Genomic DNA, 17,522 nt, shown 5'->3' with positions numbered 1-17,522 from the left:
TGGAGAGAAAGTGGAATTAGCAAACTGCAAAGAAAGAAGGGAGAGCCCATGGAATAGTTGATTCATAGAAAACCACAAAACCGAGGACAATACATAGTAAAGCAAACTGCTCATTAATCTTGTTACAACACAAGTCTCAAAAAAATTGAGGCAACATGTCTATGTTTGTTAAATATCTTATTGATGATTACTGAGAAAAAACACGAGTGAACTGTATAGACATCCCAGTTCTTGCACTACCACCTCACCTGCACAACAACAGCGTAAGTCAGTTTTCAATTTGCAAATTCTGCTGCCAATGTACCAAATAGAAACAACACTCCTGGACAGTGGACAAGTACAATGAGATACAAAATATTCCAAATTAGCAGCATGGGCAAGCAATCTGTTAGTGCCCTTTTAGTCTACCAACAATTTTATGCATGGAAATTAAATCAGTAGCTATTAATTATGTTTTTCTGTTTTCTCTGTAATAGGTTCTGTAGCAGTTGTTTTCTTTGTAGTAGTAGTTATTAGAAGTCTGTAACAGTGTTTTCCTATAGCAGTTGTTTTCTCTGTAGTAGTAGTTATTAGCAGTAAGGAGGTTATTTTTCCACTTTCTCATTTCAGTAGTAGTGGGAAGTTATTTCCTTGTTATTAGGTGGGTGGTTAATCACCAATGTTGTATTTAAGTTATTTGAATTCAATGGAAAAGGGGAGCAGAAAATTAGTCAAGTTTTTGAGTACTTCAAACTCAAGAGATCGCAGGTTCTCTCTTAACGAACCAGCACTATAGGTAGAAAAAAGAAAACTTCAGAATTTATCTTGCAGCGTCCCATAACTAGATCCATAACCGGGGACCATAACACAATCTCAACTAGCTAGATCTTGTTTGTCAAAAATTATGCTCACTTGAATAATTAGATATTGCTTCAAAAACCAGGTTGTTCCTCCCTCCCGATCTCCTGCCTCAAAAGAAGATCACTGCCTAGCCGAACTAGTGAGGGGACTTATCTGGAGACAAAGATATACAGTAAATCTCTCTTCCCTTTCTATGTTGTTCATTAATTGGTTTTAGTGAGGGGACTTATATGGAGTCAAAGATATACTGTAAAATATTCCAAGCGTCGTCCAATTTCCCATATCAATATTGCTATTATTACTCTCCTATTATCTTGTTCTTCAATTTTATTATTACATGTTGTTTCCACCGTATCATATGTTGTTGCTATTGTACCCTTCTCCTTTCTTTTAGCATGACATCTTTATATTGTATTTCCTTCCCATACTTGTTTTGGGGCTTCACTTGAGCCAAGGGTCTTAACGGAAATAGTCTCTCTACCTTCACAAGGTAAGGGCAAGGCTGAGTACACACCATCCTCCCCAGACCCCACTTGTGAGATTACATTGGGTATGTTGTCGTACAACAAAATTGAATGAGACAATGTTTAGGTGTCACATTTGACATGGAAACCTTGCAGCAACTGTCTAAAACAATATGCAACTGTCTAAAACAATATGCAACCCAGCAAATCAAACACATTCAAAAAGTAAACTGCATCTTCCAAATCTTTCATATGAATTTTTTTTATAGGAGTAGACCACATAAACAGAGTAAACAAAGTGCAACTAGAAAAGGTTATGAGCTGAGAATGTGAGTGTTTCAGTTTTAAAAGGTCATAGCATTAAGGAGATGTCCTATTGGTCCCTTAACACTAATAAACAAGGTGCACTTGGGGCTTTTAAAATTAGCGTCATTAACACTAATTTCAAAAGAGTCATCCCTACCCGATAAAAAAACTTGAATCACATTTCCTCAAATAAAAGACTCCAATGTCACCCTAATGCCTTAATCAAAAGTACCCTTTATTCTTCTTCTTTTTTTGAAATAGAAGTATCCTTGTTTCTATTAGTATAATGTGTTAGTTAAGTAGGAGTGGCAAGTGGCAACAAGGCCAGACTCATAGTAGGGATGATTGAATACATAAACCTGAACATTCCAGTAAGGCAGTAACATATTGTTCCCAAATAACTTAAGTTGATAAGTAGCACAGGTAAAGGAGATCAACCCACACTTATCTAACGTAATTGTGCAATAAGATATAGAAGTTAGAAGGCATATGCTCCTCTCGTCTTGTTTCTAACGACCTTTAATTAAGGGAGGCATTTAAGTCTTTTCTTTAAGAAAGGTTATTCCAGTTTTTTTAACTGGGCAGGTGTTATTAAAAGCCCCCCAAGTTTTCCAGTAAAATCCAATAACTTCAGTTATTTGTTGCAACAACTTCGATAATTGGTGCAACATGCAGCAACTAACAAATACTGAGTTAATCAGAAGACAAGACACAAAGCGAATTAATGGGGGTGTTGGATAGGTTCTATTATTGTGTACAGCAATTGGCATTTTTTTTATTTTTGTCTCTTTAAGGATGTATCCAGAATCCTTCAAGACATGGTATTAAAATATATAACAACAAACAGTGGAAGAAATTCGAGAGGACTCAACATTGATGCAAAATCATTGAAAAGGCATTATTTTAAGAATTGTGCATAGAGTACAACAGGAAATCAAAATACAGAGAGCCCAAAGGAAGTAATAGCATACACTGGACACGCTTTGACACATACACCAATCAAATCAAAGACACAGGCAGAGACATTACTTTGCATAGGAGACGACATCCTCAATTTTATGACAGGGGCACATTTCGCCACTTGAGCATAACAACTCTGATTACACAAGAAGCAAACACTTTTATGAAAGGGACATATCTAAACCCCTGAGCTTATAAATTCTGATTGCACAAAAAGCAACCATCCAACAGTCAGGTGAGATAAAGGACAAGTGAAAACTGGTGTACCTAATGCAACGATTGTGGTATGATCAATACTAAAACTGGTGGTCCTGCTTAAGGTACAAATTGGATACCTTCAAGACATAGTATAAGAGAAATCTAACAATGAAACAAGTAGAGACCCTAGAGAACTCACAGTTTAATTTTTGACAAGATACTCAAAAGAACTCAAAGTTGACATGAACATATCAAAAGAAGGCACTAGATTTAATCATTGTAGTATAATCTTTACACCTAGATGACAAAAAACACAATTGGCATAGCTATGGTGCTTAAGAGGAGTATAGTGGAGGCTACACCACTTCAGGGAACACCAACCACACCCCCACCCACCCAAATTTAATCAAGCATCTATTAAGCATCACCAAAGACATTTCTTAGCATAGGATCATACAATCTCCAATCTATAACAACATGAACGTATTTAAAACACATGAACTATTTCGCATCAATAAGACTAATTCATCAACAAACAAAAAAAGTGGCCCCAATTCGGATCATTAGCATATCAAGGAGACCCATCTCATAAAATTAAGAAAATTCACAAACCCCACCTCATTAAAGCATATCAAATTGTATTCCACAAAACACAGACTTCAACCAGTTGGTTGGTATAATAAAGAATCACAAAATCAGAAAGGAGTCGTACCAAAAGAGACAATTGGGGTTCACTACAAGCCCGACCCATATCGAATCTCAGTGAGAGTGAGAAACAGCGGCGGAAGAGGTGGAGTGAGAAGGAGTAGACATCTTGTTATAGGCAAATTCGCCGACACAATAGATGCTGAAGGCTACAACAGCGATGCCAAGACCAGGGAAAGCGTGTCGGAACTGATTGGACAACATAGGATGCTTCCTCCACTCGTCCCTTCTCCTGAAAAACTCTCCGGTGGTTCCCAATGGCTTCCCCATTTTCGATCTGTTCTTCTTCCTCTTCTTGATTTTCACCCAAATTGATTTGCTGAATGAAGTGGAGCACTGCCTTTCAGGACTTTCAAGATTGGCTCCTTGGGCTTGGGCTTGGGCCTTTTATATTGGGCACTGTCATAATTTTGTAAGCCCAATTTGTTTGAAAGAAAACTTAAAATAGTTAATGAAAAATTCTTGACATGTTTGTGAAAGAACTTTACCGTAGCGGCACTACTTCACCTTAAACCAAAATGTATTGGAACCAAAGGTCTTGGAATTCGAGTCTTGGTTATGGATATGGAGAAAAAATTATTGGGAGGGTGTACATTCAGTTTTTCGATTTCGTTTCGTATTATTTCATTTTTGATTTTTTGAATTTTGATTTTGAAAAATTGTAACCCAATCCAAATTAAAATAAATTTGGTTTGGTTTGATTTTCCTCTATTCGGTTCAGGTTTTTTTTCGGTTTGGTTATTCGGTTATATCAATAATTAATAACATAACAAAAGTTATATTTGTAATTTGAAAAAAAAATTATATATATATATATATAATTCGTTTTTTTTTCTAAATTCAAATCCAAACCAAAAAATCAAACAAAGTAAATTATTAATCCAAAACCAAAAAAACAATCCAAAGTAAATAGTTTGATTTGGTTTGGTTTTTTGGTTTAATCTGAATAGTGCACACCCTAAGGAGCGCTACCCTAAATGGACTCTATAATGTGCGATCTGAATTTAATCAAAGTTTCAATGCATCTACGAGACATCGTGTGAAAAACCAAAAAAATAAACTTTAAATATGGATTAGTTTAAGAGAACTTAAGAAAGTCTATCAAATTCAAGAAATTGAAACATCAAAAATTACTTTAGACATAATCCCTGTGTCCCTAATTACTTGTCTATTTTTGAATTGACACACCTATTAAGAAAATAATTAATGATATAGTGAGTTTACCATTTTACCCCTATTAATTATGAAGTGGATGAAAAGTTTTACATTTTTCAAAGTAATTAATAATTTAATTGAGGGTATAATAGGTAAAAAAATTATCCTCTCTTGATTTATAAAAGACAAGTAATTAGGGATAACTATAAAGGAAAACTGAACAAGTAATTAGGGACATATGAAGTAAGATATAGATTTTTTTTTTAAAAAGGTAATAGGGAATGTAAAACTACATTAAATGTCAGAACTAGATCAAAAGTAACATAACTGGAGTATATAATTGCACTGGTCCTACTAAATCCTTTTTTTATTTCCACAGTTTCGATTAGATATAAAAAAAAAGATTTGTTAAATATTTGACAAAAATCAATAGTGTTCAATTTTGATTTTTTGACAAATTTAATGGACCAAAATTGCCCAAAGATAATAATAAAGGGATTATTATAAAAATACCACAAACATAAGAGACCATTTTGTGCATTTTCCTAGTATGAACTTCATAAGAGACCTTTTTGTCTTCATTCAATTTGAAGGATCAACTCCTCTATTTTACACCCTTTCCAGTCTTCTCTCTTTGAACTGAGGGAGTAAAGTACAACAACATGTCTACTCTTCAATTGGGTATCATCCTTTCTTCTTCCTCTCCAATGTTCTTGGCAAGTAATTCTCGTATACCCAAGAATGTATTCCCTTCTATCTCACTTTTTCCCACCAACTTTGTAAAGAATACTTGCAGAAGAACCTATAGTCATGGTGACCCAAGAAGGGGTCTTTTCAAGATTTCTTGTTCTTCCACCTCAGAAAATCTTAACAAGGTTATGTGTCATGTGATGTAATTAAGAAAAAAATCTTTTATTTTTTTAGTGAAAAATTGAATCTTGAAAATTGGCATTTTTATATCTTCAGGGTTCAGATGTAGTGGTGGTGGAGGAGAAAAGTGTTTCTGTGATTCTTCTTGCTGGAGGAAAGGGGAAAAGAATGGGCGTAAGTAATATGAGTTGAAGAGGGAAATAACTTATCTTGTTGTTTCCTATTACTTGTAATTCTATCTTCATTGATTGTGTTGTTTAGTTCATCTACAATTTGATGCACAATGTTGCTAAAAACTGTTCTGTTTTCAATTCTTTGCATCTTTTATTCCCATATCTTCAATATCTACTGTGTTAAAACTTTCTTCTGTGAGATGATGTTGTTGTTATATTTTGTTGGAATAGGCAAGCATGCCAAAGCAGTATCTTCCACTTCTAGGCCAGCCAATTGCATTGTACAGGTAAAGTAAAACTGGTCAACTTGATTCAATTATGACTAAACCTATCTATGACAAATTTCCTAGTGCTAGACAGTAGACATAAGTTACATCTTGATACTTCTGAAATTTATGCTGTGGCGAGAAATAGTAAAGTTTGCACGAATTCACGTTGGCAATAGATGAATATATCGAAGGACCATTTAGCTAATAACGCCACAAAATCAGTAGTCATTAGCAGGACCTCTTTCTTTCAATTGAGTTGGTTTGATATTTGACATAATCTGTGTGTGAATTGGTGCAAGTCAAGATGGGTAAATCAGAAGACAGATGGTCATTTATACCAACTAAACTGGACTAGTGCAAGTCTTGAACACTGATACTATTGAGTTCTGTCTTTCAATTCTCAGAAAGTTTTCTGTTCTGTTAGACTACCAAACTAAGTACCCCATGTTTATTTTACACAAGAATTGGGCACCGCAAAAACTAAATCCATTTAATGTAGAAATTTAACAGTGGTGAGAACACAGTTTGGAGAGGAATCTTTTGTAACTACTCAACCAGCTCAATCACATATTTGACTTTGTGGTGACAATTTATTGGAATGTTGCAGTTTCTACACTTTCTCCAAGATGCCTCAGGTGAAGGAAATCATTGTTGTATGTGATCCTTCTTATCAAGACATTTTTGAAGGTATGGAGTTCAAATGTCTTTTAGTGTGTGTGTGCAGCCAATAGAAAAATGTCCAAGAAAGAAATGAACGTGCACTTACCTTCTTTATTCCGATTGCAATAGCTATAGGAATTTGTGCAGACACTAAGGTAATTATATAAGAATTCTTCGTTTATTTTGTAGATGCCAAAGAGTATATCCAAGTCGACTTAAAATTTGCATTGCCTGGGAAGGAAAGACAAGATTCTGTATACAGCGGACTTCAGGTACGTGCTGTATGCTATCTCAAATTGTATAGGTTTAACACTGACAATTTTCAAAAAACAAAGTTGGTTATGTTTGAGAACTTAATTTTTCTATATTTTACCAAGGGCCCTTTTTCAGCCTTCATTCTCCAGAATATGTAGCTAGCCAGATATTCAGTCCTATCATGATTGATTATACTTAGTAGATCAACTTTTGGGACGGAGTACTGGACTGATGTCCTGCAAACTTGGCTTCTATTGCTGATTTCATACAGAATAGTTCATGAAGCAAAAGTTATTAACTAGTTATCTAGTTATTCCTGTTTAATTTGGTCTCGTCTGAGGTGCTAAAAGTGTTAGGCTTTTATGTGATCGGTCCTCGCTGCTCAGTTTTTGGCCTTAAGATTCTTTTGTCTCTTTTCCAAATCTGAATAGGAGTGGTATGTTGATCTCATTCCAAATGCTATTGAAATGTTTGACTTTTTAGGGAGAACAACAAGTGGCTAAAATCTTAAACACAAGAGTTACCTTTTCCATTGCATTTCATCTTTCTTTGGTGATATGGATGTTAACATGTGATCTTGAGTTATGTTGGTTCAGTTAAATTTCAGGTCAAAAGTCTTGCATTCACTCCATAGTTAAAGATGAACTTGTGAAATATCTTCATCTTATCTCGTTCCACATATTGTTTAGATTTGTGTTGTTATTATGTTATGCAGTAAGAAAATGTTATGGCCAAGGTATTTCTCAGTAGTGATTGTGATTTTTAGAAAGTGTTGATGCTTTGCATGCCAGGAAGTTGATTCAAACGCCAAACTTGCATGCATACATGACTCTGCAAGACCTCTTGTACAAACTGAAGATGTAGAAAAGGTTTGATCATTACATAATCTCCTCCTCCTCCTTTAGTCCCTTGATTTTGGCAAGCACTTTCTGGTATTGTGGGAAGTACTGCTGCCAAATATAACATGAATTCTGGAGATTTCCATCTTCTATATCTTTAATTCTGCATCACATAATATGCAGATCGTTGACATTTTATAAAGGCCATATATATGTTTAAGATTCTGAAGGACAAATCTTCCTTTACTCTTTTTCAAGAATCTTCTCTGCAGGTCCTGAAGGATGGTTGGCTGGTTGGAGCAGCAGTTCTTGGCGTTCCTGCCAAAGCCACAATCAAAGAGGTAGCTCTTAATTATTGTTAGTATCTGATTGATATTAAAATATGAAGCTTCAGGTGGCTGACCATCTCCAGTGAGAGAATGAAATGGTAGCAAATTGAAGCATGTTCTGAGTTTTTTGTAGCTTTTTTGTAAGTAGATATTCAAGCTTATAGTTGCCTGTTAGAGACACCAACTTAAATTTCGAAAGCAACTCCCGGACAAGGAAGGACAATCTACTATGAGACTTGCTCTTTTTTCAATCTTGGCAGGCTAATTGCTCTAGGCTTTTACTGTGGAACTATTAGGATGGCGTGTTACCTATGTTCTATTTCATCTATATCGATATAGCATAATCTCCTAAACGCATTTCAGGTGCTTCTAAGTTGTAGCATGATACTAATAAGTCTCAATTTTGGTCAAAAGATTCACTTTTATTATTAACTAGTATGCATTATCCCTATTATTACCGTATGGTTATATCTGTTTGATATTTGTCTAATAAGAAGTATTTCAGGCTGTCCTAAAGTTGCTGTCTAGACAGTTTGAAAAAAAAAAAGTTGCTGTCTAGTACTATTTCTCCCTTAATTTTCTCTTGTTGACAGAAATTAACGTAGGTATTATATTATAGCTCTACTAAACGTTTGGAGGGAGATAAAATGCATACTTATTTAGTTATATAATATGAAAAGTAAGACCACGTTTTATAAGACCCAGGACCCTCATTATCCGTGCTTTAAATATGATAGTCAGATAAAATCAAGGCATTTGCTAGGAAATTTAAATATAGCCCTCTATCTTGCTCCTCCATATTTGACCTGACTGACATGAATGTAAAACTGTTGACAGGAATGTTGATAAAGCATCTTATTTTTAGTCACACATAAGGTCTTCCTCCTTATATTATATCACTTTTACTTGGTTCTGATAGGTCTAATAATTTTCATGTCAATTCTGGTGCAGGCAAACAGTGAATCTTTCGTTGTGAAAACTCTTGACAGGAAAACACTTTGGGAAATGCAGACACCTCAGGTAGTAAGCCTTTCTCTTTTAGAAGCTCTACTGCATTTGCAGAGACCGTTAAACAATTTTGTCTGGCACAGATAATCAAGCCTGAGTTGCTTAAGAAGGGTTTCGAGCTTGTCAACAGGTAGTCTTATTCACGTCTCTAACAAAATTTGACTTTCAATATTCAATAAGCTCGTGCTTCTTTATTAGAGTTTTCAATGTCTAGTATGTTGTCCAATAATTTTACCATGATTATGCAAAGAAGCATAACTTTTATTGTCGAAAAGCATGAGAATGACAGGCAGTTTGAACCATGTCATTTAATTTAGGCTGCATGATATTTCAAATTTCTTTTCTAGGTTAGAGATGATAAGCCTGGGCCAAGTGGGGTTAGAAACAAATTAGTTCTCAAGACTTGGATGTCTTGAATAGGGCCTTTGATACTGTTACTTGATTGAAGATAGTGCGACATTTTCTTTTTCTTTTCCTGTCAAGGACACCACAGTTATTTAAAGAACAAAATTGTACTACATTTTTATCTTAAAGACACCTTTTTAATTTGGATAATATATGGATACTTCCCCCATCACCCTCCAGTTGAGTTTGTTGCACTTATCTCTGGACCTTTCAAAATACACCCATAACCTCCTCAACTATGATGGACCAAAGTCCATTGTTGGTTTTCGCTTGAGTAACAAGTAGGTCTCTCACCTAGCATGAGGGTAAGACTAGTTCTAGGTCACTTTCCTTTCAAAAACACCAAACTCTAGACCAAAATAAACTTGATGAATTGAGAATATAATGAAGTCCAAGAGAAAGTAAAGGGTTAGGAAACTTGAAAAGAAAAGAAAAAGTGTCAGCTCATCCATCTGCCATTCTTTATCTCCATTAAATGGAAGAAAGATGAATTAATGGGGCAAACTGAAAAGGAAAAAGAAAAACGGAGGATATAAACAAATATTAGCCCTGCTTATTTTGTGTTTCATGTGGTCTTTTAGGGAAGGACTTGAAGTAACAGATGATGTATCAATAGTGGAGCACCTTAAACATCCAGTATATATTACTGAAGGCTCTTACACTAACATAAAGGTAGTCGATTAAACCTTATTGTCTTTTTGGCTCATAGTAGTATCCTCTGCTACTGCATGTTAAGCTTCTTGTGGATGTGAATATATACAAACGTTGTTATGATTTGCAGGTTACAACACCCGATGATTTGCTTCTTGCAGAAAGAATATTGAACATTGAAGAATCTTAGGGTTTTCAATTTTCTTAGGCTTATATTTTTTCAAACATTATATTTCCCTGGAACTTTGTATTTTGAATAGGTGAAGTTATCCTTCCACAGAGTTCTCAGAAAATTTTGAGTCTGGTAAACTTTTTGGCAAAAGAAAGTTACATTCTTTCCAAGGTCTCAGCTCATGGATGAGACTTTGACAAAAGCGTTATATTTCCCTGGAAATTTGTATTTTGAATAGGTGAAGTTACCCTTTCACAGAGTTGTCAGAAAATTTTGAGTCTTGTAAACTTTTTGGCAAAAGAAAGTTACATTCTTTCCAAGGTCTCAGCTCATGGATGAGACTTTGACAAAAGCGTGCATGTGATGAAAATTGGCTTGTTATGAAGTTACAAGCTTGAAGTAGAAAATGGTTTTCTATTTGGCACCAGCAGAAATGCTAAAGTTACAGCTATATTTTTGTTCTTGGGATTTTAGTTTACCCTATAGGGAAAAAAATTGCTAGAGAAATCTGGATTATTAGTGCAACAAGGCATGGACAGATGGTAATAAAGATGTACTCAATGGCAAGAGAGAAATGTTCCCTAATTGACCTTTTATTAATTTCACTGAACTGACTGGACTACAAGAAATTTCAGATGCCCTGAGTAATAACTTTACATAATCCTTTAATGAGCTTGATATCCATGAAAGAATAGAATGGCCCCAGCAGATGGAATAAATACAGAAAGACCAACTAAAAGAAAATTAGCATTCTTATATCTGGAGCTTCATTGCTATCTTCTCAATCTACTCTCTGTTCTCCTTGGTTTTGCACACTCCCCAAACCATAAGAACCGCCCGCCTTTAGGTGGTCTCACAGGAGTCCCTTGTTTAACCTGTTAGTATTTAAAATGTCAGGTATGCCTTTAGTTGTCTGATTATAGAAACAAATTAGTTACAGATTGTCCAAAAAACATACCTTTCCCCTTCTTTGGGGTCTGGTGTTGTTCCAACAGAAACAACCCCCAGCTCCTGATCCTGATTCATAACCCCTGTAGACAAGCCAAACAGAGAGTTAAAGATGCGGAAAAAAAGAAGAAGGAAACCTGCCAATTGTAGAGCTAACTCTCTAGGAAGCAACAAGCAAATGGATATGGCTTGCATTGTTAGTATACAACACATGACATATGTATTCATTTGAAGCAGAAGATGGGGGTGGGTATAGCAATGAGTTATTATCGTTAGATAACCAAGGATCAAACAATTGAGTTAAAACTAATAGTAAGACTCCATATAGAATAAAGGTACCTGAGAATATTGCAAATATAATCTACTACCAGTTGTTAAATATTGATAAATAAGAACAAGATGCTGAATCACTAAGCAGCGTCTATCTTTCTGGTTTTCGGAATTAGGGATAAATAAGATGTCTCCAACAAAAAATATACTTCTCAGATGGTTGCAACCTCCTGACAAGTTAGAGTATCTGAACAATTTTAATTTATTGATTCTTTCGCTGGAAATTAGAATCTCTCAGCAAGAGCTCATCTATATCTAAAGCAAACCACAAAAAGTTGTCATTGAATCAGGAGAAATATACTGTGCTAAGTGTTGACATGTGTTAACTTAGTGTATACTGAGATAACTTATGAAAAGATAAGTGCAAGAACTTACATGCTCTCTTTGCTGAAATTACTGGCATATATGCCATTATGCAACAAACTTGGTGAAATGGGATAACTGTCACCCTTTTTACTGGTCTGATCCTTCTGAACAGCCTTTCCGTCAATCATCTTAAGACTTCTAACTTCCTCATTTAGATCATCATGCCAATGCTGGGAGGACAGTTCCCTCGAATTAATTGGTTCTAGTTGGTTGTTATGATAAAGACCATCTTGTGGCAGGACTTGGTTCCTCTCAGGTTTCAGGCGACTCATTGATCCAGGAGTGCCTTTCTCCATTGCTTGTAACCATGCTGTTTCTAACCTCTGCTCACGTATGATGGATTCTATTCTCTGCACTGGAATTTCTGAGATTCTCTCTTTAGAACTACTCGTTCCAGCATTTCCACTTGCTGACTCAAAAGTTTCAACCATCTTGCTTTCAGAATCATTAAAGCTTCCTCTTGATACCTGCAGCAGATCCTGATTTGAGCAAACTGCTGTTTCCCTCTTCACCATATTATTTTGCGAACCCATCTGTTTCAAACCTCCAGAATTGATCAATGTAATTGGCTTTCCACTGTCATCAGATGTCTCCCCATCCGGTAGGAGAACAAGTCTAACCTCTACATTGCTCCGTAAAATAGTTTCAAATGAATTCGTGATACTGCTAAGAAACCTCTCTGCTCTCAATTTAACCTTGCTATCACGAAAGGCAATATGAGCAACAAAACCACCTGAGACAATAGGTCCAAACAATTGATTAGTCATATGCAGCAGCTTTCCACAGTATTGTGTAAGTTGAATGAGTAGTTTGCATCACCATTCTTAGTGAACCCACAAGTAGATTTCCTCATTGTAAGAGACAGAAATAGAAAAAAGTTGGAACTTAACCTTGTTCTTTTTCCTTTCCTTGAAATTAGAGGCACTCTATTTTGACCTAACTGATGCTGATCAATGGTAAGATACCTATTAGCATCTGAGAGACAAAGCTATCTAGGTCTTTGTATCCGATTTTAATTAGTTCAACATCAAAAAGTTTAATTTGACTAGATTCTATACCTAGCAGCCTTAAGTCTCAAATATTACCAACTTGAGTCTTAAAGAGTTTTTTGCTCCGCCTTCAATAGCTTTATACTTTAAGAATTGGATTAACATACTATATGACATTCTGTGCAGCAAGCAGAAACAAGTCAATATAAGTGTCCACTCTCATCCCAAGTTTCCTCTAACTGTAACTAAATTCTGTAAAGATTCGGGTTCAGCTTCAAGTTAACACAATGCAGTTCAAATATTGTGTATTCCTTATTAATTCAACTGTTCAACAATTGTGAGAGCTGAAGATCAAAAGAGAACCAGAAGACCTAATTCAGTCCTATAATTATGGAGCAAGAGAAATTTACCTTCAACTTCAGAGATCGACAGAAGTGTTCCACAAGTATGAAGCAATTGCTTCAAAGTGTTGGAGTGGCATTTATCAATGCATCTGATCCAGATATCATCCAACACGTTTGTGTTGGGGCACCTAGATGAAGTCTTGCTGTCCTTAGTGTCATTATGTGGACCACCTAATGCCTCCCCATTCATTGATGAAAGTGTCAATTCTCTACTTGCTGAGTTTCGACGGTTGGCTTTTGCAAAAGATGAAGGAGAACCTGACTTACATGGTGCATGGTGAATATCAGTTCTCTGCCTCAGGGATATAGCTTCTCTAGATGTACTAGAAGGGTCTTCCTCTGTTGTCTTAGAACTCAGCCTGTGACTGCTTCCTGAATGAGTTCGATCTAGTGAAGTCGCAGAACCCAACTGCAGCAGGGTTGCTGTAAACCAAGTCGAACGTTCACTTGAAACCCTTAATTGTTTCTCTGCCTCAGAAAGAAGCTTTAGTGCATGCTTCAATCTATCCAGTTCTGTCTCGTTCACTGACAGGTGAATCCAAGCAATTTTAGAGAGTATTTGAAAAAGAAGTCACAAGTGAAAATCTGATAACCTAGGAAAAAAAACATCTTTTTTTTCCACATGAAGTTACATTACCTTCCTATTAAGCATGCCATATTTGAAGTTCACATTTGTATTTTCAATGTCTCAAGAAGTTAGGGAACATCTTAAGATGTTTGAACAAGTGTGTAAAATAACCATATTCTACACGACTGACATGTAACCTTTTCCTCTCAATCAATTTCACAGGCTGATTTCAGCAACTGCTTCGATGCTTTTCTTCTAAGACTACATAGTAAATCGAAGTAATTCCTCAATCTCTAAACTCTCCTAAATTATTCCGCGAATGAAATGGAGGGAGTAGCATATTCAACTCATTCGATTCATCTAGATACTGAATAAATTAAATAAATATGGCAAAAGTAAGTCACTATTCGATTTTTCAAACTAGGAAAATGGACAAAGTGGCTCCTCTTTTTTCCAAAATCTTTTATAAGGTACCCTTTTGGCATTGCTACTCAGTTAATTAGACAGGCCAATGAAAGTTTTCACATGGTTGGCTAAGGTAAGGCAAAATTTGATAGGTTTTGAGATACTGAAATTGCAATCAGAAGCATAAATCTAGTGTCTTTTGCACAATATAAGTCGAAGCTCAAACAGAAAGGGCAGAATCTAAGGGTGAACATATGCTACTTACAACTTTTACCGCCAGAGATATCAGTTTGCTTTGCATCAACTATTGGATGAGTTCCAGCAATTATATCCATGATGAGAGTAGCCAATTGAGACATCAAAACTATTGGATCAACACCTGAATCCAACAATTCCCGGGCTCTTTTCACTGTTTCTGCAGTGTCTGATGACATGGCTAGCTCCAAAAGTTCCAGTAGCTTCTCATCTGAAACCACACCAATCTAGGGAACGAAAGAAATATCAAGAAAACGGTTTCATGCAATGAATGGAAAAATAAAAGGAAGAAATTAGCATGAAAAGGTGTAAACAAACACATCAAACTCACCAGATCATTTACCAAAGAAGTAGTGATTCGTTTCCCCAACAAACTGAGCTGGTCTAACATAGTTTCTGCATCTCGAAGTGATCCATCTGCATTTAAAGCAATCAAATCTAATGCTTCTGGCTCCACATCCAAATCCTCGTCAGAAGAAATCTTCTTTAATCTGAGCACAATATCACCATCCCTAATTTTATTGAAGAGGTACTTCTGACACCGAGACAATACAGCACGCGGCACATTGTCAAGATCAGTAGTTATAAATATGAAAACAACTCTTGGTGGTGGTTCTTCAAGGAACTTCAGGAATGCTAGCCATGTCTTTGAAGGCAGCAAGTGACATTCATCAACAACAAAAACCTTGAATCCTGAAGATGATTGCTGACTCGCTGCCAGATTCTTCAGAAGATATTTAACTTTATCAATTCCTTTTTTGTTCGTCCCATCAACTTCTCTAAGATTCTTACATTTCCCCGACATGAAATCTGCACATTCTCTGCAGACACCACAGGGTTTAGTTTCTTCTGTAGCAAGGCAATTTAAAGCAGCAGTGAAAATCCTTGCTGTTGATGTCTTTCCAGTCCCTCGTGGGCCCTGGAAAAGATAAACAGGGGCAATTCGTCCCCTGGAGATTGCATTCACTAAGGACTGAACAACAATGTTCTGCCCAATTAATTCCTCGAAAAACATTGGCCTGTACTTCTGGCTCAGGCTTCTGATATTTTCCGGGGAGCCTTCCTCTCCATCTTCTCCCTTCAGTGCCACCAGCTCTAGTCCATCTTGACTTCTGCAGCTAGTAGACCACCTCTTCCCATCCAACCTACTCAATGCCTCGAGATCAAGTTCCCCAAAGTTTGTGGAGAGCTCATCATCACTGTGTCCAGTTCCCATTGACGATAGTCCTTGTCCATCACCATTAGTTAGCAATGGAATGAGGCCTTGAGCACCATTCCTCGAACTGTGTCTCCTCTTGGTGCAACCTAAAGATGATCCGCGGCTTCTTCTTTGATACATAGTTTGACTTCCACACAAAATGCTACTTCCTTTCCTCCTCAAAGTATCAGAAAAGGATGGTGAATAACAACTCCCACCCCCACCCCTATATTTTGGTGTTGACCTCCTGGACCAACAAGGAATCCCACATCCCTGTCGACCAGGCAAATCAAGCTGATCATCCACCTCATCATCCCCATCATTGAGAGAAGCCGTTGTGGCATCCCATGACCCAACAGTACTTGGATTTCGAATAGCATATCTGTTGAAAGAACTTGTAGACAATGCAGGGGTGCTATATGTATAAGACGAATCCTCCCTCCCACTATTTCTCAACTTAGATGACCAATAAGCCCGATTCCTATTCCTAAGCTTCGCAAGCAATGGTGAAGCTGCAGAAATCCTCCTTATATCCTCAGAATTACAATAATCCTCTGTATCATCAGATTGATCAACCAAACTCGTGGAATCATCCCTCCCTGTACCTAAACCCTCCGACGCTCTTCTAGAAATCCTACTAGGAACAATTTGTTGCTGCAACTGCAACTTTTCACTATGATGTTTTAAAACAGCACTAGAATAATTACTTCTACTTGATTTTTTCTTCATGTTACGTCTAATAGATGGCATAAAGTTTGTATCTTTACACTTTAAAATCGTTGAAGCATACCTATCACTTGCATAAGTATCACTCTTGGAATCATTGCCACCATGCCGCGCATCGCTCAAACTATCCTCCACACTCTCCTCTGGAGTTGAAGAAGACCCATCATCATTGCCATTTCCAATATCTTCCTCATCACCTAGTTTTCTACTCCTTTCACTCTCAGACTTTTGTGACCTCCAATTATAAAGAAACACTTTTTTCTCTTTCCCATTATTTCCAGTGGCACCATTTCTATCAACTTGCTCAAAGATATTTCCTTTAGCATCAAGAGAGCCACTAACTTGATGCTTAGTAGGATTACTACCCTTATGATGATGAAAATAATGATGCTTGCGTGCTTCTGCTGCAGCTACAGATCTAGCAGAGTTAAGTGGTGAACGCCAAGAGGAACTGGTCCCTGGATCTCTCAATACTTTAGCAGCTTTCTTGATTTGGGTTAATTCTTTTTTCAAATGAAGATTACTTGGATCAAAGCCATTCCCAATAACCCCACTATTGCCACCACGGCTGAACTTTTCCGATGACATACTGTATTTTTATTCAAAGTGAGTATAGTAAAGTTCAAGAAAATAAGTGAAATGCCAAAAAAGGTTCATTTATAACACCCCATTGTACTCAAAAAAAGAAGACAGGGACCATATCTAAGTGAAATGAAGAAGAAAGAGGTATACTCAGATCTGACAAAAATGACTTTTTTTCTTAATAAAGTGTGATAGCAATGAATTTGGCCTTTGAAAAGAGGAGATGGGTATGGGAAGAATGAAGCTGAAATGAAGAAAAATGTACAGACAAGTGAGTTAATGTTGGAAAATAGGGTCTAGGGTTAAGGTTAAACTGGCTATTAAGTTTATGAAAATGGCAAGAGTCAGTAGTAGCCAGTGGAAGAAGAAGTAAAAAAATTCGTAGAAATCGAAGAAAACAAAATGAAACAGAGAAATTTCCCTCCAAACCCGCCTAAGATATAATTTAGAGATTTTTCAAGAATCAATTTGTAATAAAGAATCTCATTGTTT

General features: G+C 36.4%; 3 protein-coding genes across 4 annotated transcripts; 1 reads left to right on the top strand and 2 right to left on the bottom strand.

Annotated features, from left to right (window-relative positions):
- Window positions 1-25: 25 nt before the first annotated feature.
- LOC125816570 (NADH dehydrogenase [ubiquinone] 1 beta subcomplex subunit 3-B-like) lies at window positions 26-3,808 on the bottom strand. Its single transcript, XM_049496185.1, has 2 exons — window positions 3,481-3,808; window positions 26-248 (listed from the first exon to the last, which is right to left on the bottom strand). The coding sequence occupies exon 1, from the start codon at window positions 3,741-3,743 to the stop codon at window positions 3,528-3,530; it is 216 nt and encodes a 71-aa protein (XP_049352142.1). The 5' UTR covers window positions 3,744-3,808; the 3' UTR covers window positions 26-248; window positions 3,481-3,527.
- Window positions 3,809-5,204: 1,396 nt separating this feature from the next.
- LOC125816569 (2-C-methyl-D-erythritol 4-phosphate cytidylyltransferase, chloroplastic) lies at window positions 5,205-10,372 on the top strand. Its single transcript, XM_049496184.1, has 11 exons — window positions 5,205-5,503; window positions 5,595-5,672; window positions 5,903-5,958; window positions 6,548-6,627; window positions 6,790-6,872; window positions 7,647-7,724; window positions 7,967-8,035; window positions 8,975-9,043; window positions 9,115-9,161; window positions 10,018-10,108; window positions 10,218-10,372. Exons 1-11 carry the CDS (start codon window positions 5,291-5,293, stop codon window positions 10,275-10,277), a joined length of 924 nt encoding a protein of 307 aa, XP_049352141.1. The 5' UTR covers window positions 5,205-5,290; the 3' UTR covers window positions 10,278-10,372.
- A 464-nt stretch (window positions 10,373-10,836) lies between these two features.
- LOC125816566 (protein STICHEL) lies at window positions 10,837-17,315 on the bottom strand. Of its 2 annotated transcripts, none has more exons than XM_049496181.1 (6): window positions 14,856-17,315; window positions 14,538-14,751; window positions 13,303-13,821; window positions 11,913-12,636; window positions 11,218-11,290; window positions 10,837-11,134 (listed from the first exon to the last, which is right to left on the bottom strand). In XM_049496181.1, exons 1-6 carry the CDS (start codon window positions 17,034-17,036, stop codon window positions 11,033-11,035), a joined length of 3,813 nt encoding a protein of 1,270 aa, XP_049352138.1. In that variant the 5' UTR covers window positions 17,037-17,315; the 3' UTR covers window positions 10,837-11,032. The 2 variants fall into 2 exon arrangements, with proteins under 2 accessions (XP_049352138.1, XP_049352137.1); XM_049496180.1 differs by having other exon boundaries at window positions 14,535-14,751; window positions 14,856-17,313.
- Window positions 17,316-17,522: the final 207 nt, after the last annotated feature.

This window comes from Solanum verrucosum, unplaced genomic scaffold (assembly GCF_900185275.1).
Source record: "Solanum verrucosum unplaced genomic scaffold, falcon-dt-bn FXZP01000261.1, whole genome shotgun sequence".
Lineage (NCBI taxonomy): Eukaryota > Viridiplantae > Streptophyta > Magnoliopsida > Solanales > Solanaceae > Solanum > Solanum verrucosum.
Note: the sequence above shows the minus strand (reverse complement) of the source record. Positions and strands in the feature narration are given on the sequence as shown.